The 25,761-nt window shown below is 43.4% G+C and overlaps 1 protein-coding gene across 1 annotated transcript; it reads right to left on the bottom strand.

The window, feature by feature from the left end:
- Window positions 1–656: 656 nt before the first annotated feature.
- On the bottom strand, window positions 657–24,914 carry LOC139729141 (uncharacterized). Its single transcript, XM_071640414.1, has 15 exons — window positions 24,785–24,914; window positions 14,998–16,425; window positions 14,077–14,221; window positions 13,429–13,544; window positions 12,707–12,796; window positions 11,700–11,845; window positions 8,741–8,870; window positions 7,501–7,928; window positions 6,762–7,004; window positions 5,746–6,055; window positions 4,546–4,915; window positions 3,814–4,141; window positions 3,216–3,315; window positions 2,058–2,133; window positions 657–1,385 (listed from the first exon to the last, which is right to left on the bottom strand). The coding sequence occupies exons 2-15, from the start codon at window positions 16,417–16,419 to the stop codon at window positions 1,105–1,107; spliced, it is 4,185 nt and encodes a 1,394-aa protein (XP_071496515.1). The 5' UTR covers window positions 16,420–16,425; window positions 24,785–24,914; the 3' UTR covers window positions 657–1,104.
- Between the last annotated feature and the right edge of the window lie 847 nt (window positions 24,915–25,761).

Raw genomic sequence — 25,761 nt, 5'->3', positions numbered from 1 at the left:
AGACCACTGCAGAAAGCTTGTTTGTATGGTGATGTTGTTTGTAGATACTTTCATAGTGGCAGCATAACTTACAAAACTTCTGTATGATTGAGCTTTATTTTTTTGCTTTGTTTTGTTTTGTTTTGTATCCATTTGAACAACAGTAACACACTGTCAATTAAGTTCTTCATTTTTCTCACCCAAGCTACAACATTAAACAGTGCTGTTTTCATTTTTTATTTTTTTATTTTTATTTTTTATTGTGTGTATATCTCATTGCCATGAGTCAACCTAATTGTGAGAGGAGACATGTCTATGTATGCACAATACCAGTATCAAGCCATAAATGTTGAAATATTCATCTGGCAGTGGCCTGTACACAAAACAAATTTGTTCAGAAAGCCCCCTCTGTCAAGAAAAAAAAAAAAAATAACAAGATGAATGAGCAAATTAATAAATAAAACAATTCAAACGGTACTTGAATGCAATACACCCCTACATTCGTCATGTGCGTTTAGATCTTGATAACCTTTTTCATCCTGTCATTTGTACAATGATTGCTCTCTACACATTTTCACATACGCAACAGTCACTCAAATGCTAAGTCAATGGAATTGACCCTACCAGACTATCTACATTTTCCAGATACAAGGTCATTTACACTTGTCCCACAAATTCATAAAATACTGTGCAGTGCAGCGGTGTTCAGCATACAGAACACTAAGCCAACCAGTTATAGGGAACTGTAAGTTTGGCTTGCTATTGCCAATCAAAGCAAACAAAGTATTTTCTCATATCCCAGTATGGTGTTCATCGAGTAAGTGAGAGATTCAGCAATGTCGTGAAGAGAGAGAAAGCATATTCATACGATCCAGTATTGTCAAACATAAAGTCATTTTGGCTGCAACGGAGCAGTGGTAGCCAGCATTTCTAAACAAAGACCTCAATTCATCCAAAACAAATCTTGTTAACCTTTTCCTTTGTGCAATGCATTTCCCTGACTCCTTCCATCATGCTCTCAAGAATCTATTCCCCTATTTTCCTGTCAAGTTCCTGCCAGCCCAGTACTTTTGAATGTTCTGTAACGCCACGACTCACTACCAAACAGACACCGCCACGAGCAGCTTATTTCATCTTGGCCTTCTTCTTCCTGATAAGATCCTCCACTGCTTGCAGCTGCTTCAATATCTCTTCCCTGCGAGACAGCGACTCCTTCTTTGGTGGCGCCACCTTGGACCCTGCCGGCGGCCCCGCGGACTTGGCCACCTTCGACGACGGCTGGCTCTTGCTCTGGGTCGGGGAGGCTGGTCGCTTGCGGTCACTACTGCTGACCTTTGATGACCCATACTTGATGTCTGAAGAGGAAGTGGCTTGCTGCTTGATGGTTGACGACCCAACCTTGTGATCTGTTTGCAGTAAAAGGCATTTGTGGATTTCTTAGTACTGCTAGTAGTAAATACATTCAAGGGCACCTAAGCATTGATGACATTTACATTTTCTCCCGTCTTTGTAGAATTTGCATGTACTTGCACACAAAACGATATCGAAATATATTGTCATATTCATAGCCGTGTAATTACGGAGCTTCTTTTAGAAGACATTCCTGCCTGTTGTATGGCAGCCTGCTACGCTGATGGCTCATTTCATAACCTACAGCCGTACTGACAGCATTTCGTTATCAGGATGTAATGTTGGCCTAATTAACAACCTGAAGATCTTAAGAAGAAGAGACAAACACTCCCCTGGACTGGAGTGCAATGTGTTCACTTCATTCTTTCAAAATATAACTCTCTTAAAGAGATTGACTTCTCTTTTGTACTCACCTACCAACCCTAAAATTCAGCAAATAGGAACAAGTGGGAGAAAATAATGCATAAAATAGGTATCTTCCCCCCTTCTCCTAGACATCACTGTTAGCAGGTGTTGAGAAAAGAAAGGATACGAGGTTGAACAAAGCTTCTGCCTCCCTAAGAAATGGAAATTAATGTTCTTATTACATGGTTACAATTGGCAGGTATGCATCACATCACCATTATCGTCATCATCATCATCATGCTGGTCATCACTCTTATCCTCACCTCTCACTGGGGCCACTCGAGATTTCTTTTCCTGTCTTGGAGGCTCAGTTGATCGCTTTTTGCTTTCGTCAGAGGGCTGAGTATTCAAAAAAATAACAACAAAATGTAAGGCTCTTAATATAGTATTTTCTTTGACACTACAGACATGTTCATTTGTTGTGAAACAACACAAACAGATTTGCTAAGTTTTCAGAAAAAAACCCCAGATAAATACAAGGGAAAGATTGAATCATTTCAAGTTGAAGTTGTCATGGTTGCACAATTTTTTGTCATGCATGCTTTCATTGTGACTCTGTTCCACACATTTGCTGATATGTTCATTTGATTTCAGTCTTCAATCTTCTCTCACTGGGACATTCTCCATTAGATACAATTTTGAGAAGCTCACAATGATGACACTTCACAGGGCCTCACATGGGTGTGTCCCTGCAGAAACTGTGTTATTTTCACTCCACAAAGATGTACTCTATTTTCTAGGAATGTCACATGGTCACACACAGCTCCTTCCTCAAATGACATACAACCATCCATTTCACTGGAGTTGTGTGCACCCCGAGTAACACGGTGACATAACATTTGCTCCTGAGACAATTGCTCCGGTGTTACTTTCTCCAAGGACCTAGGGTTAGGGTTAGGGTTGTGATTGAGTTTTACATTTAATTAGATGTGAGGATTAGGATTAGGGTTATGTTTGTGGGTAGAATTTACATTTGGCTAAGCGTGCAGATATTTCATGGGAGCAATTGTCGCAGAAGCAAATGTCATGGAACTGTGTAATTCATCACTTCAAGATCCCTATATGTTCAACTTAGATTTCCTTTACTACAAGGACTATCTCTACTAAGTTTTGGTTAAATCATATTGGTGTATTTCTTACGCAAAGAGGACTACATAGTAAAGCACAAAGATGGATTGGTGAGCAATTAACATAGCTCACTCGAAGCTCACTTGAGCCCTAGCCTTTTTTTTTTTTTTGGGGGGGGGGGGGGGTGGGAGGTTGTAGAGTGACGTAGCCTTTCATCTGCCGATACGTCACAGCTTGGAGTGGTTCTGAATGTTACAAATTTGAGAGCGATGCAAACAAAACAATGGTAACAAGCATAAAGTGGGAAACGATGATGCCTTGCAAACGAATCCCAGCAGTGGTGGGAACGTTACCTTGCTGATGAGATTGAGCTTGATGTCCTTGCGTGCCGGGTGACTGGTGCTGTGCCTTGCTACATTACTGCTTGGCATGGGACCCAAACGCTCCTTCATCCTGCACATACGTAAGACAACATTGTTAGACCAGTAACTGGTATGGAAAGATCGGACTACTTGTATGTAGACACCCAAAATACATGCTTCAGTAAATGCACCATAAAAGAGTTGAAATATAAGTGGAGGAAGAAAAAGGAAAACAGTTTCAGGAAGCCAATCCAAAAGCTAACTACACAATAGAATTTATCACACAGGATTATGTGGATGGCACAAAATCAGTAGAATGATTCCAACAAGATAAGGATACGAGTTAAAATATGAGAATGTAACTTTGAGGTGGAACATTGAAGTCATTGAAAATAACATATGGATTATACATCTTACACGTTCATAGTATACAAAATGAAAATGATGACAAAGGGTTACATCACTATGTAAGGAGTGAGATATGGCTTGAAAAATATGTCTACATAATCTATAGTTATTACTAATATCCATAAGCTTGATTTGAAACACCAACAATAAGACAGAGATCATAAGGCCTATGGTTTCTTACTTTGGGTCTGTTGGTCTTGGACCTGGTTTGGCCTCGGAGCCTCTGGATGGCTTGGCCTTGGGCTGAGGAGCAGTGGTGCTGCTGGGCCGGTGCTGTGGCTGCACTTTGGCGCCACTGCTGCTGGTGGGGCGGTCGCCCGAAGGCACTTTGGGTGGTCCGCGCACGGGTCCCTTTTCTGGTGGCACTCGGGCCGTGGGAGATCTGGAGGGAGGCTTGCCCATCTTCTTGGAGGAGGAATGGACGACATGAGAAGATGGTCTGTGGCCAGCTTTGCTTGGACCTCCAGGTCTGCTGGATGATGACACGGTATTTGAAGATCTTCCAGGACCTAAGAAGAACACAAGGCATTATTCGAGAACATTTTACTTTACTTCAGTGGTAATGATTTCTTCAGTCCTGCCATGTGAGAGGGCAAGGACACAGCACTTGGTGTTCTGCTGTAGATTAGGGAGATCTGGAGCACTGTAACAGATTTGACATCCTGCATTTTATCTCACGTTTGCTGACATGCACTAGACACTGATAAGAATAAGATTGAGAAAGAAACAGAGAGGAGCTGCATAGCTGTTCCATGGCTACTCAACAACTGGGAAGATTACCATAAATGACAACAAGATCTAGAGTGAAATACTTCATCCACCTGTGACCCACCAAAGCATCTACAATAACATATTTCAACTTTGGTCTAATGAATTTAAAGTCGTGAGACACTGCAACCTCAGTTAAACTGACCTTTCAATCCTTTTCTTGATGTTGGGGCGAGATCAGTGGAGCTTGCTGATGAAACTGGACTGGCCAGGTTAGCGTACATATTCTCTGAGTCGGCACTGGACACCGATGACCGACTGCTCGCAGAGCTGCTGCGTGACCTCGACCTTGACCGCGAGAATGACCGGTGAATCGAGCGCGACCTGGAACGGGAGCGTGAGTAGGAGGAGGAGCGCGACCGGGAGCGGGAGTGGGACCGGGATCTGGAACGGCTGTAGCTGCTGTAGCTGGAGCGGCTGCTGATGCTGCTCAAGCTCTCGGAGCGAGTGCGGGACCTGGTCCTGCGCTTTCCAGGTGGCACCTTGGGAAAGCCTGGCTTGGCCTTTGCTGGTGGCTGCTGAAGAAGAAAAAGAAATTCCATCTAAAAAATCACTCGGGGGGGGGGGGGGGGGGGGGGGCACTGTGAACAACTGAACAAATTTATATCCTATCACCCAAGAGATGCTTACCTGCCAAGTTGGTGGAAGTCTGTCATGGGGTTTTTAAGAAGAAGCTGAACATGCACAAAAGCTTTGGCTCAGTGAGTTGAAAATCCGCAGATTACAAAATAAAACTATCATTTCCAGGATACATGTGTGTCTAATGTTGGTTGGGTTAGTTAAGTCTGAATATTCTGGTTGCGTCCCAAATCATTTCGATGTGAGTAGTACCCCATTCCACAGAGGTTTCTTCTCATTGGTCACTCTTTGGAAGCAAAGTTTGTTGCTTCGGGCCAACCATCAAAGTGTATCGGATCTCAGTCTGATGAATCCGACTTGTGATGGTCGACTATCAGATCAGTGTCAGACATGTTGCGCGTAATCCTCATCGGATGATCTTGCCTCATCTATCATGCCCGGCATGTCTGACACTGATCCGATTGTCAAGTGACACAAGTCGCATTCATCAGATTGCCATCTGATACACTCTGGTGGGTAGTCAGAAGCAACAAAGTTTACTTCTGATTAGTGCCCTATGAGAGAAAATCTCTGTGGAATGTGGGTATTACACTACACATTGTATGCACGTTGCACTGCACAAAAAGACAGGATCTTAGTGATCAAATCCTTTGTCCTATTTTTTTTTTCCAAAATAAAAATATCACAGAGATTAATTCTACAAGAACAAATATATATCTAAGGTTCATCTTTGCTCTGGATAAGACAGTCCCACCAGAGCACATACCTGTTTGTCTACTGGCTTGGGCAGGCCAGACTTTGCTGGCCCGACAGCCATGGGTCCTTGTTTCCGGACCGGAGGTCGGGCCTGCGGGTGAGGCTCCTGCCGGGCTTGGCCCCTTGGTGGTGGGGACCGTTCTGAGGGACGATGCTGCTGTGGTCGTTGGTGAGGGTGCTGCTGAGGGCGGGGCTGAGGGCGGGGCTGTGGGCGGGGCTGTGGGCGGGGCTGGGGACGGGGTGGACCTCGCACCTGTGCACGGGCCTGGGGTGGAGGCTGCCCCTTTGGAGGTTGTGTAGGCCCCTGCTTGAATGAGCCCCTGCTATAACAGAGAATAGAACAGGATGAGAGTGAAGGGATTTTTTTTTTTGTCTTAGCACAGGATGAGTAGTATGTTCATATTGCTTCTCACAGGACCTTTCATCAGCTGACAGAGAAAACTTCATTTGATATCTATGCATAATCATCATGCAAAAATACACAGATAGATTAATAAATCAATGTGTTGTAGCAGCACAGTCATCATATTCATGCACTAGAAACTTTGTGCAGATATGTAGAGAGTCGCATGTAGCAGAAAACATCAAAGTTTTGCTTACAGCTGTTGACAAAGTGCCCTCACCACCACCCCACCCGAAAAAAAAATTAAGAAATTAGAATAATGAAGATATGAAATTTGGGCATGATACATGCACGTTTACTGGCAGTATTCAATGCTGCACACTGGCACTGGTCTGACGGTACCCGCCCAGTAAAAAATCACTCTCGGACCAGTAACTTTCTCAGGAATGGATGAGTAAAAGATGGAAAAAACTGGGCACCTATTGGTCTGATAGACAGGTTTGACCAGTAGAAAAAATGGGTTAGTGTGCAGCCCTGCAGTATTAGGAGGAGATGGGGCAAGATTCCTTGCCATTTCCACTCCCTTCCCTTCTCTCCATCCAACCACCCCTACCCCCCCCCCCCCCTTCCCAACCCTTGGTTATGTATTGCTTCAAGGTAACAAAACTAAAATCTGAACATACGGGATGGGTTTGGGCGCAGGTTTGGTTCCAGGTCTCGCGGGGCCAACCTTGGGTCTGGTGGCCGGGGGCGATCGACTCCTGCTCTGGGACGAGGAGCTGGAGTAGGAGCGGGAGCCAGCCGACTTCGATCGCGAACGTGACCTGGAAGAGTGGGAGTAGGAACTCCTTGAAGAGCTCCTGCTGCGGGAGGAGTAGGACCGGGACCGCGAGCGGGATCTAGATCCAGACCTGGATCGAGATGAGCTGGAAGACGGGAGAGAATCAAATAGTTTTTTAGTTCGCTGTGTGAGTATTTAATTTAATTTTCCTCTCTTTTCCTCAAAAGTACATGCATTTTCACTCTGGTAAATCGGAAGAGTCAAAAGGCTCTTTGTTCTACCCTCACCTTGTCCCACCCCTGTGAATACTACACATGTACCTTCCACCTACATCAATCTGAATTTATCATGACAAGTTTACAGAGCTCTTGTAACAGCAGATGCCAATAATTCTTGCTAAATATGCAATCTCCCCAACATTAAGACCAATAAGCTACTACAGTTCAGAAAAAAATCCTTCAGTCATATTAGAAATGTGTACACGCGCGAGCCCAGAACATGCATATATCTGTTGCAAATTTCACTCATTTACTTCATTGTGATAGCATCATGGATTCTTCCTTAAAAAAAAAAAAACATAATGCACGACTGAATGAACGAATGAGTTATGAGTGAATGAATGAATATAAGAATTGACTCACTATGATCTGTCACTGTACGAGGCTGACGAATTTGATCTTGACCGTGGTCGTCGACCAGCTCCGGCGCCCGCCTTGCCCTTCCTGGCAGGCGACTTGGTCCTGGCCCATGGGTCCTGCCAGGAATCTGCCGGCTTGTTCTTGGAGGACTTCACAGCTGCCTGCTGAGGTGGCCCACTGTCCGCCATCGTAGGCTTTTCCCGCCGCGGCTGGTTCCTCACTGGCTCACGGCCGCGGCGCTTCTCAGGGAAGCCTCCCGGGCTGCGGCCCCTACGGAAGGGTTGCTGCTGAGGGGGCTGGCGCTGGCGGCTAAACTGCTGCTGCTGTTGTAGCTGCTGGTGCTGCTGTTGCCTGGTGCGGCTGAAGTCGTTTGGTCTGCGGTCACCGCCCCGCGGTCTCTGGTCCATCATTCGTCTTCTTGGGTCATTGAACTAGTGGGAGCACAATTTGCAGGTGTTAAATTACCAGTTTTCATGAGCACATCAGGATACTTTTCCATCTTTCATGGAATTAAGAAAGTTGCCACACACATAAAATACATGAATCTGACTTCAGAACTATGAAATGCCATGACAAGAACTTAGTCAATTTGACCCTATCAGTGAAGCAAATGAAGAACACAATCACAATGTCACAATGTCAGTGCCACACTGTTGCACTCTTGCATGCCACAATGTTCATGATTAGCGTCATTCCCTGGCCAGAACTAGTCAACCTATGGCAACCCACAGGGGTTCATTATTATCTTTATACATTCAAGTACACATACAGTTCACTACACTGGATTTTCATAAGCTGCTGTGTACATGATCTTGTGAGCACATTCACTTGCAAGTGTTTTTGATTCCCACGCACTAGAATCATCATTTCACTACCAGTCTCAGAGGCAGTGTTATGTTGCGTTTTAACACGGGGGACAGCAATAACACAATCAAATGATTACACTGGTCTCAACTGAGCTAAACCAGGGAGATTCTATGTCCAATGTAGGCATGGGACTAAATGAACCATTCTGACCCTACTGTCATGTTAACCTGACGATTCAAAGAGGATTTTCTATGTAGTAGTGGACAGAAAAAGCAAGAAAATGTCCTATCCATAATCCATCCATAATAAATCAATACATAGAGACTGGGGTAAATCCTCTCCTTACAGCTTCTTCAGGGTGGCAAGGGACAATGAACAGAACACAGGAAGTGGGGGGGGGGGGGGGGGGGGGGGGGGGGGGTCACTCAGCACTTACGTCTTGTCGAACCCTGTACACCTGTCGTGGAGGGGAGGGCTGCGGCTCCCTAAACCCATAATGCCTGTCATAAGGGTCTGGCATTGGATAGGGGTACATCATAGGCTCCGGTGGGTACATGTCATCTTGCCTGTATAAAGATGGCATGGGAAGGAATACACAATATGAGCTAATATATGAAAGATTTCCTTTTGACATGGAATATCATACCATTTCCAGGACTACAATGCATATCACTGCATGGACAGATTTTTCTTGCTTCGAAAAAAATATCATCATTTGAAATCTGTTTTATACCCCTCAGATATAAATGAAGCATGATAAAAACAAAAGTAGGCAATATCCAGAGAAAATAAGTGATGACATATGTGGAATATTGCATTCAAGGCTGCCACTATGTACTAGCAATTCCCTGAATGCCTCAAAACAAAAGTAACCACATTCACCCTAGTATTCGGGAAAGCAAAGGACTCAAAGTGTGCATGTGGAAATATAACTCAAACTAGAAATGTCGCTACGGCGACTGGTGTATGCCTCCGCCATAATGCATGGTTCTCCTAATAGGTCTATAGTACAATGTCTTGACAATGTGTGATGACAGTTTCACACAACTGGCAAAATATTAAAATGACAGGTTTGCCACAAATGTGCTGAATGTTCACTTTCCTAGAACTAGGTTCAATTGGATGAATGATTAAAACGTCAGAGTGCAGGTATTTGAGGGAACTGATGATTTTTACTTGACTTTTGACCCTTTTATAAGTTTATGCATTGAGTAATTTTCAAGGTATTGAGAAAAAGTATAATTTCAGTATCAAATGGTAAAATAGTATTATCTAAACCTGGCCTTTGACCTTTGACCTCACAGTTCCAAAGAGAATCACTGTTAGGTAGAACATGCATAAATATGTAAGTTTCATGATAATACCTTGAGTTACTTTTGAGATATGGAGGAAGAAGTGCAATTTAGCATTTTCACTTGACCTTTCACCTTTTGACCTTTGACCTTTTGGCAAGAAACTTCCAACAGAATATATATTGGGTTATACATGCATACATCAAGTAAAAAAAAAATCCTTCAGGCATTGCATAAATATAAGGAAAGTAGTGATATTTTGAGGAGTTGACCTTGACCTTTGACCCATGACCTTTGACCCATGACCCCCAACTTCCCTAGATAATCACTGCCCATCGGTATATGCATATATACTAAGTTCCATGAAGATACCTTGAACCATTTGCGAGATATGGAGAAAAACATGAAATTTCAACCTTTTTTCACAAAATAACCTGTGACCTTTGACCTTTGACCCCGTGACCCTAAGATCCACACAAAGTATCATCTCCCCAGGATATACCCTCATACCAAGTTTGATGCAAAACCACCTCGCGGTTCTTGAGATATTGACAAAAACAAAACGGGACGGACGTACGGACGGACGGACGGACGACCCGAAAACATAATGCCTCCGGCCACTTCGTTGGCGGAGGCATAACAAAAAAAGCCATAACATACACACACAAAATTTATGCTTACTGGATATTAACAAAATTGGCCTCAATTAAGGGGTATGCTTCAAGTTTTCTATAAAGTGCTGTTATATGTGGAGTGTTACAGTGTACCGTAAAGTTCCGTGTATAAGACGCACTATTTTTTCGTCGGAAAACGTTGAAAATCGGGGGTGCGTCGTATACACGGGTACAGTCGAATCACGGGAAAAAATCCGTCATGTACACCCAATTTTATAAGGCCAACTTGGGGCCATGTATGCCCATCGACGTTTGGAAGGTAAGCAAACACTAAAACTTACAGATAAAAGAGCGATCTTTCAATCTGGACTCACACAAAAGCTGCAAATACGAGATAAAACTTACATCGGCCTTGTGCAGTAACGATGTATCAATCTGGCCATAGACAACAGCTGTAACAGCACTGCTGTATGTCACCGATGTCAGTCTACCAAGCTACCAACAGCCAACCTAGTAGCTGGAATACGCGATGTACAGGTATCATTACTAAATTACCGATACCGTAAAACTTATCAATGTACTAGTATCAATATGGCCATAGACAAAAGCTGTAAAATACGGAGTAGGATCGACACTATGTCACCGTAAATATGAACGATGTGTGAAGCATGCATGCATATCCATGTCGTTCGTTTGCTCTTCATTCATTTCACGAGTGCAAGGCCAGCTAGCTAGGATAGCACAGCTACACTGTACCTAGCTAGCTAGCTAGCAAGCCTTTGGCAAAGGCAGCAGCTGCAGAGAGGCTTTTGCAATGGACTCGCGTGCACACAGCGATCGGATCGAAGCGCGCTTGCCCGTTGCGCGCTGTGTGTGCAAGTCCATTGCTCTCTGTGTGCGTGTGCTGAAATTATAGCGAGCTGCCTTTTGCAAAAGGCTAGCACTGTGCAAACAAGCATGGTACAAGAGACACACATGTTACTAGTGCATGAGTGTAATTACCGTACGCACCGTACATCTTGCCGTATGATCCCTCTGCTACACTTGTTGATGTTTTTCTTATTTTTCGTGATGAACCTTCCAGTCTGACATGCGTCAATATGCGAGACACCCTCTGCTATGTATGACAGCAAAGATCGTACTGTACACTCATGAGCACGATATGCATGACACATGTACCACGATTGAAAGGCGAAACAATAGCAAGTGAGTACCGAGACAAGTCTCGCATTTTGCGTCTTCCATATTTTGTTGATGTCCGATGAATACCGTTAAAAGAAAATATAAAAGGAAACGAAAAATAGAGCAAATACATGCTGCATTCTAGGGAAATTTTGAGCTGAAATAATATGTATGACACACGCAATATTTGCGTGGACATTTTCGTGTGTTTTTTTTTTTTTTTAATTTTAGGTCCGAAATTAGGGGTGCGTCTTATACACGGGTGCGTCTTATACACGGAACTTTACGGTACATGCTTGAAACTTACAAATAAATATCATCCGGTTCGCCTTTGCGTGGAAAAAATTCATTCTCCTTGTCAAAGTCGTTCTCCTCATCAATCATGTCCCCAATCGTCTTCTGCTCTTCAGGAAGAACTCCTTTCTCCTTTAGCTGCATGGCTTTCTTCCTCAGCTGAGGGCAAGAAATGTTTCACGACATAAATAATCAACATCACTCAAATGGCATAACTGCGAATCCAGCCATCTTGACCGCCGGTTCCATCAACAACCAAATAGACCAGTTTTCACAGAATCAAAATCATGGATATTTCTGATCCTTATGTGTTTAAATGAGCATACACTGTATCAGTGCACTTGCTATCTCCACTTCCCCTGACAGGGAGTTTGCTTAATCAAGAATCACCATTAACATGGTCATGTCTTGGACAAATTCCAACGAGTACCCTTCATGAACTGTGTAGCGAGAGAATGCTTGAAATTTGAATTCACATGTGATATGTGTGGTCTACTATGACGAAATGAATCCACATGTACTCCCTCATAGCTCTTTCAAAATGTTAATCACATTTTGAAACTTTTATGTGATGCATGATCAAACAATGTTTTTATCGCAATATTTCAGGTTTGTGGAAATGACTTCTTCTTTTTTTTTAATGTATAACATAAGGTGAAGATTTCTCCTTTACAATAACACCATGCTGACCTGTGAATCCATCCACTGAATGTTAAAGGCATTATTTACCATTTGCAGATGAAAAAAATGCAGCTTTAGTGCTTCAAAATAGTTATAAAATTTGAATTAGGGATAGAACGCCCAAAATGTCAACAACAGTTATAATTGTTCTTGAATAAACTGTGTGCAGAAAAATAGTGATATCTCCGTATATTTTAGGCTTTATTGCACAATTTTTAGATGTTAGGATGTTTGTGATATAACTGACCTACACATATGCATCAAATGTGATAACTCAAACATTTTTAAATCACTGCTCCCAATGGTAAACAATACTTTTAACCATTGATTATTCCTCACCTCCCGTGCATGGCGCAGACCTCTCTCCCAAGCACTTTCTGCTCTTGGGGCTTCCTCAGGAGGCGGGGGTAGAAACTCCAACTCTTCTTCCTGTATGGATTTTGCAATAGCACAGAGCATTAATACCATCTTAACAGAAAATCTTGTGAATATGCCACATTTCTTTTTCCATGGTGGGAAGTACTCAAAACAAAGTAGGATCACCACTTGTCCTTGATCAACCAGGATGCAAGCTACATGTAGGGACAGATTCAAAAGTTACAAGCAGCCAAACACAGGCAGCATAAAATGCTAAGAACATTGGCACCTCTGATACAGTTAAATCTGATAAATGTCATACACTTTGTATTATTTTTCCACTTAAAAAAAAAAAGAAGTCAAGACGGTTCTCATCAAAATACAAGTAAGAGTACTTAAAGAATACATAAAAACTACTTAAAAGAAATTGGATTATGTATCCATACACAAACATACATTTTGTTGTATCTTAAGGTATGGGGGTGGGGGGTGAGAGAAAGGATGAAGGGAACAGAAAGAGATAGCTTGGAAAAAAAAAAAAGAAAATCAGTTTTAAAGATGAACTTATGGGGGGGGGGGGGGGGGGGGTTGTGGGGTGTAGTTACAGGAAAATGGGTCTTTGTTTATGTTTAAAGAAAAAGTTGGAAACATGGCACCCTATAAGCAAAGTGAGGAACCATCGATTGATGTTGTCACCAGCTTACCTCCGGAAGAGGGAGCTGCCTCTCTTGGGGTGGTGGTGAGGGGGGTTCAAGAGGCTGTCCAAGGAGCTTGGCCTGGGCATTGTGCAGCTCTCTCCTGTCAATCAGAGAGTAGTTCCCTGTGGGAGGACCACATAAGCACAAAATAACTCAATACGGAAGAGGGCAAGAAACAGCCATTTTAGCACAGTGACAATATTCATTCTTTTTACTATCAAAGGGAATGTATCATGGGGAGACTATATAAAGGTTGGACACTGACTGTATATTTAGCAATGCCAGTAATGAGCACTTTAAAAAACACTCACACTACAGGCTCCCCTAGGCGGCCCAATTTGGAGAAGATTATTGAGTGGTTACAGACTTCTTTTGCCTAACCTCTTTGTTCACATATTTGATTTTTACCCTAGTGTGCTTCAGTGTACATATTTATGCACTGAATTCTATTCCAGCAGGACTTCACTAGTCATGGTTTTTGCATGTAGTGCAGTGGGCAGCAAATGAAGCTCAGTTCAATCCAAGAACCATGATATCTGCCTATAGGTTCCCCTTCATCTTAAATTTGTATGGGAGAGAGGTAGGAACCACGAACAGTACTCAGAAAATTTCTCACTGGGATGTGCATTCACAGTAGCACCGTACAGACACTACCTTTGTCGTTGACACCAGGATGGATGAAGCGGCAGGACCCTCCCCAGGTGCAGTGGCCTCTGGTGTAGAAGCGGCAGATTGGTCTCGTTTCTGGCCTCTTCTTCTCATTGGGGTCCTTGACTTCCCCTTCCTCCATGTCATCATCCTGAGTGAGGAGACATTAGGGTCCAAAGTAAGACTGAGATCACATTCACATCAGCAGCAATGTCTGAAAATCACTTTAAACAAACTAAGTCAATCGATGAAAGTGATGCACTCATTGCCAGAACTGTGACTGTTTGGATGGTTGTCCAGCATTAGAAGATTTACCACAACCAATTCAATGTATAACTTCAACAGTACGTAAACAAGATTTTGCAGTTTTGTCAAGGTACAATGTAGGGGAAGTATACATTCAGACAGAGTGCACATGAAGTAAGCTGTATTACAGAGAGAGCTCACAACTGCCTTAGTTTAAAAACACACAAGGAAATTCTACACAACACTCTATACTGAGTAACATTTGGTGGTATTTTTTTTTTATATTAGTGACTGCATTTCATGAAAATGTTGACTTTCCTTTATAAATTTCAGCCTCAGGTCGGCGTACTGCACATACACATACAGTGACAACATTATGATTTTTTTAAAATCATTAACACAATGTCTCCAATACCCTTTGGGGCTGAGGCATAATAAATAATCAAATTATTCCTAAAACAATAGTGAAGGTGCACTGTGTCCAAAGCTTGTAATTTATCAAATGCATCTTTTCAAAAACTGAGAGCGATGCCAATTCCCATTTTTGCTACCACTGAAATACATTCAAATCAGTGGATATTCCATTAAATGCTCCATTTTGAAAATGAGCACTTGGTAAGTTTTTGAAGCAAAGTGCATGCAACTATGCAAAAAAAAAGAGAGCTAAGAATGGCAACTTACGTCAAGTTCTCCATCTTCCCCTTCTTCATCATCTTCATCATCCTTGACCTCCCCATCTCCATCTCCTTCCTCATCGGCTTCATCGGCTTCCTCCTTCACCACATCTTCCTTCTCCTTCTCCTCGGTCTCCAATGCCTTCCGCGCTTCCTCCGAATGCCTCTCTGCAGCCTCCTGCTCTGCGTGGCCATGGTCCTCGACGTCCTCCTCAAAGTCGAGCTCGTCGCCGTGATCCTCTATGTGGTGCACTTCCACGACAGCTGCCTCCGCACGAGCGCGCCCCGCCACGGGTTTCTTATCGGAAAGATGCTTGGCTGGAGGCACACTCAAATCTAAGAAGTCTTCATCCTCATTGTCTTTATTGAGGCCGCTCTGCACTACTACTGCCTCTGTGCCATCATTTTTATCTTGCCTACCAATAGTCCTGTCAGCATCAGTACAAACAACAGGGGCATCAGTACTTCTAGCATCTTCATTGTCTTCACTTATTGTCCCAACATTTTCGGCAGAGTCTCTAGACAGTCTGTCCTCGTTTTCCTGCTCTGCGAGGTAAGCACCTTGGTCTGTGTCATCAACCTCCTCACTGGCAGGGTCATGACCTAAATTTGTTGGCTGGTCTGTCCTGATTTCTCCTACTAAGGAGTCATCCTGCCTGTAGTCAGGCACATGTAAATTCGAAAGGTTTTCGCCATCATCAACGAGTTCTGATGCGGCTCCGACAAATAGTGACTCCCTTTGGTCTGTCTGCTCAGCGTAACTCGGCGATTCTCTGGTTGTACTCTCAGGGAGGCTGCTGGCACCTTTTTCCTCTGTGTCACCTGTTTCCTCATCGTACTCGCTAGACTCCGGACTAACGGGCGTTGCAAGATGCTCATCAGCATCCTCCTCTCCTTCCTCCTCCACCATCTTGCTTGGTAACCTCTGCACCACTTCTTCTTCTGTCTGCGACTCGAAATCAAACTCGGCAGTCTCGCTAGTACTATCAGCTGTTCCTGGACTCTCCGGAGGAGGGCCCTCTGGACTGCGAGGCCCCGCTCTCCTCGACGTGTCACTTTCCATGAGTCCACTCTCTCCATTAAACTCCTCGTGACAAGAGTAGTACAAACTCTCTTCTGCAGCAACAGATGCGTTTGCAACATACTCCGAGTCATCATTCCCTGACATGTATTCCATCTCTTCTTCCTCATTCATCCCGGATGCACTTACCCTGGACGGCCCCTCCATCGCTTCATCCTCCATGTCTTCCACACTTCTACCATCCTCACTCCCCTCTGAATCTATTCTCTCATCCATCTCCTGGAGGGTCACCCTGGATGTGTCTGCTTCATCTTGGGACTGAGAGTCTTGGGAGTCCACCAAGCTGGACTGGAACTCTTCCCTATCACTGTCAGAGTCCAAATCCCTGGTGAACCCACCATCATCCATGATCCCCTGGTAAATTCCAAACAGAGAGAGAGAAATGGTAAAAGGAATTAAAATCTGGAATTCATATATTCTGAGATTTTGGACTTGCATCACAGTGACAACTGTAATGAATACACAATGTTCTTGAAAGCAGTGACACATTCACATCAAGCCAGTCCATCAGGTAATACAATTCAACGCTGTCTATAATTGAGCAAAAAGGTGTGCAATGTACACGTAGCACATGTAAAAAAATGCACTTCAATCTCTTGAACCACCAGACAGATGACAGAGAAAAATATTCTCTCCTGCCAAACCTGGTATTCGCTCTGGAGACGGAGCTTACACTTGTACTGTAGGTCACATATCATGAAGGTCAAGTAGTGAAAAGAGAATTCAGCATAAAGCTCTTTATTTCTGCTGAAAAGTAGTGCTCAGGGCTGGACAGATCATGCCCTCATTGCCAGTAAAAAATACAATTTACAAAACTGTCTTGGTCTTTGTCTGAATTTACATCCAATCTACGCAGCAGACAGGTTAGCTGAGAATTACATTTGCATTACTTAGATGTAAAGTGCAACATCTTAACCTATTGAGGATGAGTCCCAAGTATACCCTGACAGGTGTCTATGGGAAATGCATGTTATTACAGCAAAATCAAACCATCCTCAATGGGTTAATTACAATTTCTATCAGGTACAGGTCAAATCCACAATTCTGCATGTTCCTCTAATTTCAAACTGTACTACAGAAGTTTAGGTTATTTCAGTCAGAGGCATTATCATCAGTTCTTGACATGGATTATTTCTGCCAACTGTGGTTACAAAAGTTTGGCAACATTGCAGCAGTCTTTTTGCAGAGAGCTAGTAAGGGGATATGGTACATGTACATTGCACATCGATTATTATTTGATGAGATCAATCAACAATGAGGACCGAAAGTTTGAGAAGGGAGCTAAGACAACGTTTACAGTGCGGGGCCGGGCTCCCGGCCTCAATTGCGCGGCCAAGCTTCGCAATTTTGTCCGTTTACACTGCTGGGCTCGGCCGCGCTTTTGATTCAAACCTTTCAATATTTTGTCGTAGTGGCGGTCTGCTTGTAAACAAATGCAATTTGGTATTGTCTGGTTTTCAGACCCTTTGCCAACTGAATTCCATGGCGACGAAGTCGCCGTTCTGGCAAAGGCCTTTGCCGAAGGAAAAAATCCTTTGCAGCCAGGACAAAGCCACCTTAAACTATTCTAGTTTTCGACGTTGAGGGGGTTAATATCCTTAATGGCGAAATTGTACAGGCAGAGGGTTTGGAAGCCAGACTAAAATTGGCCACGCATTTGGCCCAGTTTACATTTACACTGAGAAAAGGCCGGGCTCGGCCGCGGCCGAGACCACCTCCAGAGCATGGCCAAATGCAAGGCCAATTTTGGCCTCGCATTTGGCCTTTTGCGCGTCTACACTGAAGCGGGACTGGGCCGAGCCGCAGCCGAGCCACGGCCGAGCCTCGCACTGTAAACGGGATCTCAGTTGAAACTGAAATGTCACGACAGAGTTGAGTGCTGGGTTGGCCAAAGTAAAGTAAGACCAACGGACTCATTATCCCTGGCACACTAGCCATCCCTCCTGTCTCATCCTACTTGCCCTAAGCTGTACGCCAACATACATGTACAATTGTAGGGCACTGCCAGCAGTGACAGGAAGAATTGCTATCAACATCAGGGATATATGCAATGAGTTCTTAAGTCTTACTTCATTTTGGCTCAACTTTGTCGTTGTTACAATGTACATGTGTACATTACTTGCAGCAGGCCTACACTCTTACATTAGTTTAGTTAAAGAATCTTCAGCTTCAACTCCCATTCTCTTTTCGAACCTTCACCCCTGTATACAATGTATATCAATCGATCTCATCCAATCATATTAAATGATGATCCACTATATCTTCTTATAATATCATGTGAAGTACAATTGGTAGTCACTATAACGATACAAAAATATGCAATGCTGCATATGATGCACCCAAAACAAGGTTGCGCAAGCCGCCACTGATTTGACCACAAAGGTGTCAAAAATTTGTCCGCCTGCTACACTTTTACATAAACTAGAAACCTCCACGTATGTATTTTTGTGCACGGTCGGTCACCCTTGGGGTGTGTGCCGATACTTGTAACGTTTAACAAGTCTGACAGTTTCCTGCCTTCATAACCGAGTAAAAAAAAAGAAAGAAAAAGAAAATAGGTTCTGATATTAATGGTTTATCGCACATGACATGCTAACAAAATAACGTTACACCATACAAAAAAATAAAAAATAAATCAGAAAGGGCAGGGTTTAATATGGTGTCTCCATTATTTACTGAACATATTAGGTTGTCTACTACTGTAAAACATGATATATTCGCGGCACGAAATTTTCGCGAATTGGAGCCAACGGCCTTTTTCGTGGCACGAAATTTTCGTGAATTGCCACTGGTGTTCAATGCATATAGTGTAGACAAGAAATTTCACATGCATTTTAATTTCGCAAATCTTGGCGCTCGCGAAATTCGTGAAATTAAAATGCATGCGAACATTCCTCATTTTACAGTATATGGTAAGGGTACCATGTGTCGGCAGGGTACTTTGACATTGTCACCCTGTGTATCATTCATGGCTGTTTGCGTTTTGAACGAAAATGTATGCATGGGATTAAGCGCCATACTTGTAAGCAACTGATAAGCTATGAAAATAAGTAATAAAGTCAAGAGACGAAAAACAAACTAGTAAACAGACTAACCAACTTAACTAAACATGGTTCAATAACACAGTCTACACGTAGTAAATTGCAAACACAAGACTGTGAAATTCACATGGAGCATTGTATTACCTACAAATGTACTTGTATAGTATAGAGGGAAGGAGTGCCGATCTTGAAGAACCATTTCACGCCGCGCACAGAAAATGCATCGCACACATTAAAATTGCATTATTTCACTAGTTCAGACTACAGAGATTCAGAATCAGCAAGATGGTCACAAGACTTGAAACTGCAGTGTTTATACATATAGCATACTTGAGGCAAATTTTAGGCAAATTTGTTTTATTCTTTTGGAATAAACTAGCTACAGTATAGATCATTTTAGGGTGGCGATAGGTGGTATAGCAAGTCTACTACTCATCGAACCACCTATTTTTAGATCGACCACCATCTCGCAATGGCTCTCTTGCATATAAAACAAGAGACCCGCGGGTCTAGCGCTCACCTGAGTATCGCAAGTTCACCTTTCACGCAGTCACTAATCTAAATCATTCACAGCTCTACCAAAATTTGACCAGGCATTCTCAAGTAGAAGATGAAAATGTACAATATCAAGGGCCCATTTTTTAAAGATTCCTTAATTTGGGGGGATTGGGGCCCCCTGGGGCCCTCTGGGTGGGGCATGGTGCCCATTTTGATAAATTGAGATATTGACCCCTAGGGATGCTACCTGCCAAGTTTGACAAAAATCCATCATGAGGTTTTCAGGAAGAAGATGAAAATGTACAATTCAGGCCCCCATTTGGACCCTTCCAACCAACCCCCCCCCCCCCCTCCCCCCCCCCCCCCTACCCAAGAGGGGCACCCCTGGATCTCCTATGAACAAACTTGTAGTATTATCTCAGCTCTATAACTTTTGATTCTAGAGAAGATTTATAAAGATTCCTTCATTTGGGGGGTTTGGGACCCCTGGGGGCCCCCTGGGTGTGGCATGGTGCCCATTTTAACAAATTGAGATCCTAACCCCCTAGGGATGCTACCTGCCAAGTTTGGTGAAAATGGGTCATGGGGTTCTCAAGAAGAAGATAAAAATGTACAATTTAGGCCCCATTAGGACCCCTCCTCACCCCCTCCCCTGGGTCCCAAGGGGGCACCCCTGATTCTGCCATGAACAAACTTGAAACTACAGTCATCAATGTACTAACTCATAGTATTAACTTAGCTCTATCACTTCTGGTTCTAGAGAAGAAGATTTTTGCGGATTCCTTCATTTTGGGGGGTTTGGGCCCCCCTGGGGCCCCCTGGGTGGGGCATGGTGCCCATTTTAACAAATTGAGTTCTTAACCCCCTAGGGATGCTACCTGCCAAGTTTGGTGAAAATGGGTCATGGGGTTCTCAAGAAGAAGATGAAAATGTACAATTTAGGCCCCATTAGAACCCTTCCCCACCCCCCTCCCCTGGGTCCCAAAGGGGGGCACCCCTGATTCTGCCATGAACAAACTTGAAACTACAGTCATCAATGTACTAACTCATAGTATTAACTTAGCTCTATCACTTCTGGTTCTAGAGAAGAAGATTTTTACAGATTCCTTAATTTTGGGGGGTTTGGGCCCCCCTGGGGGCCCCCTGGGTGGGGCATGGTGCCCATTTTAACAAATTGAGTTCCTAACCCCCTAGGGATGCTACCTGCCACGTTTGATGAAAATCGGTCCTGGGGTTTTCAAGAAGAAGATGAAAATGTAAAAAGTTTACGCACGACGCACGACGGACGACGGACGACGCACGACGCACGACGCACGACGCACGACGGACGCCGGACGAAGGGCGATCGCAATAGCTCACTTGAGCCTTTGGCTCAGGTGAGCTAATAAAAAATACGCGAGGGACAGGGCGCAACATGTGGAACATTCGAGCGTGAATGCAAATCAAGAAAAATTAGAGGGATAAAGGTAAATAACCCGAGGAAACAGGAGGAAAAAGAATTGAAGAAAATCCTCATTAGTAATACGCGTAATTATTGTTAACACATATTTGCCCATTCACTGGATTTATGAGCTTTCAATGGGAAAACAGGCGATCGATTAAAATGATGAGCTTGCGCCGGTGTATGGTTGGTCCTACTACTCATCAGCCGCCTAATTTTCATCAGCCTGATAAGAAAAGACTGAAAGCCACGTAAAAACTTGACCTACGAGATTGAGAAAATCCAGCACTATCAAATGCTGTTGTGCCCTTTACAATTCGAAGTTTCAGTGCAAAAATATCGCCGTCGAACTCGAGTGCCCTCTTTTCGGCTCCCCGCAGTGCCGCTCCTTTTTTAGATCGGCTGTTTTTTTTTTTTTGTATTGACAAAGCCACAAAACGAGTTGTATTGAACATCGTGTTGTACAAAGCTTTTTCGAAAATGTAATGACATTACATTGCGATTCGGTTAAAATGTGACCCGCTACATCAAAAGGATCCGAAAGTCGGGGAGGACAATTTTCTGAAAATGGCATGACATTATTTCCTTACTCTTCTACTTTAATTTCATATTGATAGCACAACTCATGAAAGTACTTGGTGGCGGAGGTATCGATGACTTTTTTAGCGCATGTCAAGTGGTCGAGGAAATCAGAGGTTCAAGAAAAACGCCTTCAAAGTTATCCTTCCGCTATCATGATCAAAGGGAGGCTAGAGGTTTTCACCGCTCGACAATAGACGTATGCTCCTAGCGACCTCCGCGATGTTCATTCAAGCTTAGCGCCAACGGTCTACACACGACCAATCAGTAATCAGGATGCCACGCACTGACCAATAAGATCATTCCCTCGTTGCTAGGGGCGGAGTCTAGCTACGGCACTAAATCCAAATCTTTGGATACGTTTCTGTTAAAATGTTGAAAGTTGGAAAATCATAGCCAAGGAAAACGCTGATTTCTTGCCTTTCCTTTGACCATTTAGCTTCGAAATTTCGGCAGATGATAGACAAAATATCAGACTCCGTACTCGGTCGCCACGTCTGCACTCAAGCATTGCCGCGCCGCCGCGCCTGGCGACACTCACGCCAGTAATCGCTCGCATTTCAGCATTCGCATGGGTCGTTTGACATCGCATTTAAATCCATGATTTTAGATATGATGCCTCGAACCGATTTTGCTCAAATTTCGTGAGTAACTAGGAAACTTGTGAAGCTTTATGGACATAATCAAGCGAATTGCCGCAGTCCTTTCATTTTCGCGTTGCATTGCAAAAAAGCGTGGAGACTCCTTATAAGGGGTGCCCCGGGGGTTACTTAAAGGGGGACGGGGTTACTTATAAGGGGGACGGGTTACTTATAAGGAGGGGCCCCCCTTGTGAGTGGGTTTCCCGAACTGAATTGCAACTATCACTTTAATCTTTTGAGCTATGCTCATTATTATGGGCCAAAGTTGCAGACTTCGCCCGATGCGTGAGAAAAATGGGTGCCATGCGTGAGATCGTGAGACGGCCCCTAAATGCTTGAGTGTCACGCAGAATGTGTGAGACTTGGTAGCTCTGAAAATGAGGGATATTTCTGAAGATACGAGGTATTCATTCAAAAAGTGGTGGATGAGTGGTAGGTCCAACTAGCTAGGGCCTTCGTGCAACTTATCCTCAATCATTCTGTTAAAGTGCTATCAGTAATAACTGTCAGTATCAGTCACACAATGCACAATCCCACAATGCACAAAAAGATACCACTCACCAGTGCAGAAGGATAGGACCTAACCCCGGGACGCTCCGTATACACAGTTACACACTGTGGGAGCGTCCTGAGTCAATAGAGTGCTATATCGGTAAGCTTGAAAAACATACACAGTCTGTCACAGATTTTCGCACCTCCGTAGGTTTCGAATATCACGAGGAAAAAACGTACTTTTATAGTATACATAAGATTCTTATCTAATTAATACCCTTCGTTCACCTTGTTCTTGTTCACATTGGTCCAATGATCTTGAAAAAACGTTTTTTTCACGGCCATATACGGGTCCGTATACCTAGCTCCCCATCCCATTCACCATTTTCGAAATCAGTATGCAGTACACTGCGCACGTAAATATTCATGTGCTGGCGGAGTCGCAATGCGTTTAGCCTTCTGACAAGGCGTGCGCGCGCGCACCCACCCAGAAAGCAACGCAATATATAGACAGAAAGATCCGTCTGTCCGGAGGACTCTTTTTATATTTTGCCATTAACGCTGTCCTCCGTAGACAGACGGAAGGTTGCAGTACCCATTGCTGTGTGGATGTTCTTAACCACTGTCTCTATGGAAAATTGGGTGAGGTACCTCACCCTTCTCGATTGCGTCTAATTCACGGCCCTAGGTCGGCAAATTTAAGCTTGTATGGTGAAATTAGCTTTTTAAGAATACATTCCACTCACCAGATTAATGAATAATCCAACAATTTAGTAGAATTTTCAACGTAAAACACAGCCTGTCGCGTCGTCACGTTCAAACTGCAGAAACACACACTATGAATCTATTAGCCAATCACATGCGAGGTAGTTTCTACGTGTTTGTTTCAAGAAAACACGTACCTCGCATGTGATTGGCTTACAGATTCAAAATGGCGACTTACAGCTTGCGAACTGCGATGTTGCGATATCGATAAAATTTCTGCGTTATACCGAGTTTATGTGAGTATTTCGATCGCACAATTGAGATATTTATCCCAAATATTGCTGCATAATGTGTCATGTCATGTCAAACTTGTATGAATGTAAAGAAACTGTCTGAAATTTGGTTTATTGTAACGTTTGATCTGTGCGCGACTGCTCCACACAGGAGCCGCAATCATTGACTTCGGTCTGTATACGGAGGGGATCCGTGAAGCCAGACGCAGTCTCCGCGGAACATTCCCCGACGGACAGATACAGACCGATCTTTCGGTCAACGCAATATACAGCGAGAGGGTTTGCCAACAGTATGATAAGGCCTTGCCACAAAGCTACACGACTTGATGGCCAGCGCATGCGCACAAATCTCAAATCCATTTACTGTATAAGATGTAGTTCTCCCGAGTTCCTCTCGACCGAGTCGCATTTAACCCATCAAACCGAGCAGAAAGGGACTATTACCAGAACCAAAAGTTGAACGCAGTCAGTCTTCAACATTACATCTTCACCTGTAAGTCTTCATATTGCGGAATTTTTGCGATTTCATATTGATTTTTAGGCGCTATACTTCGCCTGTCATGATCATGTCTGCTACAATGCGCAGCCCCAACACTGCGTGTTGGGGCTGGTTGCAGTTAGATAGGACCTTTCTTTTCTAGTTCTCTACACAAAAATAAGGCTTCGGTCAGTTTTAAAGCTGGAATTCATTTTGCAACGCTTCTACTAACGTTAGCTGTGCTATCTTATCTTTCTAATACTGTGTACGGCCGGTGCCAGTGGTGCCTTTACACCTTAGGACGAAATCAAAGCCTAACTAAAGGAATGAACACAATATAGTGTCTACGTATAATCAGCACAGTAGTGATTTACAGTACACTTGCCTTACTATAAAGGCCCAGGCCTAATACAACTTCGTACCCGTCAAGACATGTTGTTTGGACTGTTGGTGGTCGTGCTACTCAAAGAAATGTAGTTGACTTAACATGTTCATTGAAGTTTCACGATTGAACATATCCTAAAGCTATCAAAAAATAAACTCACACTTCACAGGATGAGATGTAGCCGAGGAAAATTGTTGGAAATTATCTATTGTCGAAGAATCACGCGTCACACTTCAAGTAATCATGAACGAAGCGCAGATCTTACAGCCATGACACACACACGGACGGTACGGGATAAGAGCTATAGCGCCATCTATCGGTAATCGCTGGTCAGGCGCTAGCCGAAGTGTGAGCACAGGAGTGTGAGTGGTACACTGGAGTGGTATCGAGGAAAAAAGAACGTAGATGCGCTAGCTATGCATTGACATCACCGCACCATCGGATACGAACGGTAGCACATCCACGCGGAGCACTCATTCTCTGATCAGAGCATAGGTTATTCAATTCCGATGCTATGATTTCAGTGCCCCAAATCATGTAAATCAAAGTTTTGAGAAGACGGGTCCTTTAAAATGGTATGAAATATAATAAGCTAATTTTGATGAAAAGTTTATAAACTAATCATGGTAAAAATTTGTGCCGTGATTTATTGCATGGCATGTACGTGTAAAACGGCAATGTCTGAGAACAGAGGCTTAGATTCTAAATTAGAAGAGGCAGAGGTCATTACGCCGCTTGCCAATTTACAAATTTGCACACTTTAGCGTCTTAATGTACAGCCTACTGTCGTATACTAGTAGTTGCCCATTTTCTAAGAATGATTTTGTAACAGTGGCTGATTGGGGGGACGCATTGGGCCCATGACTCTTTATTTTTATTTTTTGAGAAAAGAAATAAAAAGAAAGAGTGTGCTCATACTAGGTGCAGCCTCCTTTATTTGATTTCTTTAATTTAAAAAAAAAATAAAAGTATGCATGAAATCCCACGATGACCATTATAGTGGCGCCAAAATATTTGTAAATTTGCAATTAATTCTTATTTTTATTGTTATTATTATCATCTTCTTTTTTTGTCAGCTTATTAAACCAGGAAGTGGCACCAAAAAGCGACTATTTTTTACTTATTTTGAAAGACAAA

The sequence above is a fragment of the Diadema antillarum genome, unplaced genomic scaffold (assembly GCF_040938485.1).
Source record: "Diadema antillarum isolate AM-2024a unplaced genomic scaffold, OU_Dant_1.0 scf00000000, whole genome shotgun sequence".
NCBI classification, from domain to species: domain Eukaryota; kingdom Metazoa; phylum Echinodermata; class Echinoidea; order Diadematoida; family Diadematidae; genus Diadema; species Diadema antillarum.
Note: the sequence above shows the minus strand (reverse complement) of the source record. Positions and strands in the feature narration are given on the sequence as shown.